Here is a 3,062-nt window from a genome sequence, read left to right on the forward strand (position 1 = left end):
CCCACATGTGACAGGTAGGCAGGCGTGCCCTCCACGGCGTGGTGCTGACTGGGCAGTGGGAGCTGGAGTGGGAGGGCTCCATGCCGTCTGTGGGAAAGCCGGGCTTCCCGTGGGATCACATGTGGCGTCAGCGGCTCAGGCCAGGTGCAGCAGCCAATTGTCATTTCTCCCTTACTGAGCGTCTGCTTGACAGTTTTAATGGCATTTTTATTTTCAGTTGGTGGTGACCTAAGTGTCGTTGTCAGGTGCCATGGAATCAGTTCCGACCCTGTGCATGACAGAACAGAACACGACAGGGTCCGGCAGCAGCCTCCCAGTCACAGCTGTGCTGGAGCCCACTGCGGCTGCCCCTGCGTCAGGCCATCTCACTGAGGACTGTCATCCTTTTCTCTGACCTTCTGCTTTCCAATCTTAAAGTTGGCGGTGGTGATATAAGTACATGGGTTTTAAAATGCTGACAGTGCAGAAGGGACTAGAAGGAAACATTCTCCACCCCTGCTCCCCAGACCCCCAGGTCTCCCTCCTGACTCTCCTGCCCAAGACAACCCTGTGGCCAGGATCTTTATCTCCTAAAAGAGTTTTCTTTGCATTTAAGTGTATGTATGATTTTGTGGATTTGAACGTATTGTACCAGAGGACTCTAAATGCTTGTGGGTAAAAGAATGAAAAGATGATGGAGTTTTTCCATGAACTCTTTGGAAGCCCCTTCATAGATCTGAGGCTTTACCATACTCATTAAGGAGCCCTGGTGACAGTGGTTAAGTGCTTGCTTCCGAAAGGTTAGCAGTTCAAACGTATCAGCCGCTCCATGAGAGAAAGATGAGGCTGTCTGCTCCCCTAAAGACTGACAGCTTTGGGGACCCTCTGTGCTCGCTCTGATTCAGAATTGACGTGATGGCAGTGGGTTTGGTTTGATACCGTATTAATTATTCTCTGCCTTTTTTTCTCCATTTGTGGATTAAAATGATAAAACCATTCAACTGATAAGATTTGGTAGACAGTTAAAATACTTGCTTTTCTACTTAATCTACAGTCACTAAGAAGGGACTTAAAACATTTTGTGAAACTATTCCAATATCTTTTCATTCCATTTTTCTCCATGAACTTTTTGAAGCCCCTTCATATAATTTCCAGATGATCTGTTTTAAACACCAGTTTGTTTCCTGCCCCTTTTTGCATCCCCTCAAGTAGACCCAGTCTGCTTCTCTAGCAAAATTCAGTTTGAGTTCCTCCCCGGAAGAGATTTCAGCGGAGAGACAACTCAACATGTGACCTAACCAATGCAGCCAGCTTCCTGTCAGCACAGTTTGGATGGTTTAACTGGGCGATACATGTGTTTCATGTGTATTTATCACCAGAAACTTGAAGGCATTTTGGTTTCTTAATTGTCTAAATAGAGCCGCCTCTGGGAGCTCTGCTGATAACCATTGGCTCTACAGCTCATAACGGCTTTCCTGGTGAACAATGCCTATGACTCCTTCCTTGTCAAAGGGAGCTCCAGCAGTCAAACAGGGTGACGGCTGAGAGCACCCATTGTGGACGTAGGGCAGAAACAGAGGCAAGAGAAATAATGATCCTCAGGAATAATGGTGCCTCCCAAAGCCCAGACTGTGTTCTCCTGCGTAGTGGACAGCAGCAGGCTGGGCCAGCAGGAGGGAAAGAGCTGACTTTCAAAACAACCGGATGTCTCTCAAGTGTTTGGTTTTGATCAGACATTTTCTAATTAAAATACAGAGGTGGCATGTAGTTGCCATCGTGAAGTGCTGTCAGTTCCGACTCAGCAACCCTGTATTGGGTTTCCAAGGAGAGGCTGGTGGATTTGAACTACCAACCTCGTAGTTAGTGGTCCAGAGCTGACCCTGCATCACCACCCCAGGGCCCCTTAGAGGTGGTGGATGTCATGAAAATGAACTGTGGAGACATTCAGAAGTCTATCAGCAAGCTGGCTAGAGGCTCGTTATCAGGCTCTGTGGGGCATTTATACAAGAGGGTTCAAGACACATAGAAACTGGGTGGTTTTTGTTCTATCTTACAGAATGTACCTGAAACATGGGAGCCCGGTTAAAATGATGGAGAGTTACATTGCAGTGCTCACAAAGGGGATATGCCAGAGTGAAGAAAATGGCTCCTTCCTCAGCAAAGACTTTGATGCCCGGAAAGCATACCTTGCAGGCTCCATCAAAGGTGACAAAGAGAAAAGGAGCAAAACAATTGTGATGAATCTAATCAGTGTCACAGAATTAGATAAGTAGGAATTATCGATTGGGTATATGTTTTGTTGTGTATATTTTCACCTACCATAAAAGAACAGAGAGCAGGAAAACCCACTCCAACATCCTCAAGCCAAGGTTGTTGTCTCCTGTAGTGTGCCTCATGCTGTCTTTCTATGTTTTGATCACCAACGTCTCTAGTTTCCTGACCGTGTTAAAATTCTGTCTGAGGAAAGCAGATTTCTGCGGTGATCCTGCCCATAAGACTCAGGGAAACGCTCTTTCACCATGACTTGGGGTCACCATTGTTTTCCTTCCCTTAGTTCTGGAATGGGGAACATCTGGCCCTAGGGCCATATAAGGCCTTGCCAAGGCATCTACAGTTCTAGCCATCATGTTGTTAAGTGCTGTCAATTCAGTTCTCACTCATAGCTACCCTGTATAGGGTTTCCAAGGAGCTGCCGGTGAGTTTGAACCACCAACCTTGTGGTTCACAGTCCAGGGCTTATCATACAGTGCCATACCAGGAGTCCGCCATCGTTGTTGCTAGGGGCCATCGAGTCGGTACTGACCCATAGTGACCCTATGCACAGCAGAACAAAACATTGCTCGACCTTGGGCCAACCTCACTACTGTTGCCATGCTTGAGTCCATCAATACTGCCACTTGGCCAGTCCATCCTATTGGGGTTCTTCCTCTGACCCTCCACCCTACCAAACATTATATCCCTCTCCAGCAATTGGCCCCTTCTGACAATATGTCCGAAGTATGAGCGATGAAGTTTGGCCATCTTGACCTCCAAGGAGCACTCTGGCTGCACCTCTTCCAAAACAGATCTGTTGCTTCTTTTGG

General features: G+C 47.2%; 1 protein-coding gene across 1 annotated transcript in view; it reads left to right on the plus strand.

Moving 5' to 3' along the window:
* The window catches only part of FAM45A (family with sequence similarity 45, member A), a 27,257-nt gene that overhangs the window by 8,995 nt on the left and 15,200 nt on the right, over positions 1–3,062 (plus strand). Inside the window, exon 4 of the mRNA XM_006831496.1 lies at positions 2,036–2,184. Coding sequence (XP_006831559.1) covers positions 2,036–2,184 — 149 coding nt within the window. The remainder of the gene's footprint in view (positions 1–2,035; positions 2,185–3,062) is intronic.

Source organism: Chrysochloris asiatica, unplaced genomic scaffold, assembly GCF_000296735.1.
Source record: "Chrysochloris asiatica unplaced genomic scaffold, ChrAsi1.0 scaffold00003, whole genome shotgun sequence".
Classification (NCBI taxonomy): domain Eukaryota; kingdom Metazoa; phylum Chordata; class Mammalia; order Afrosoricida; family Chrysochloridae; genus Chrysochloris; species Chrysochloris asiatica.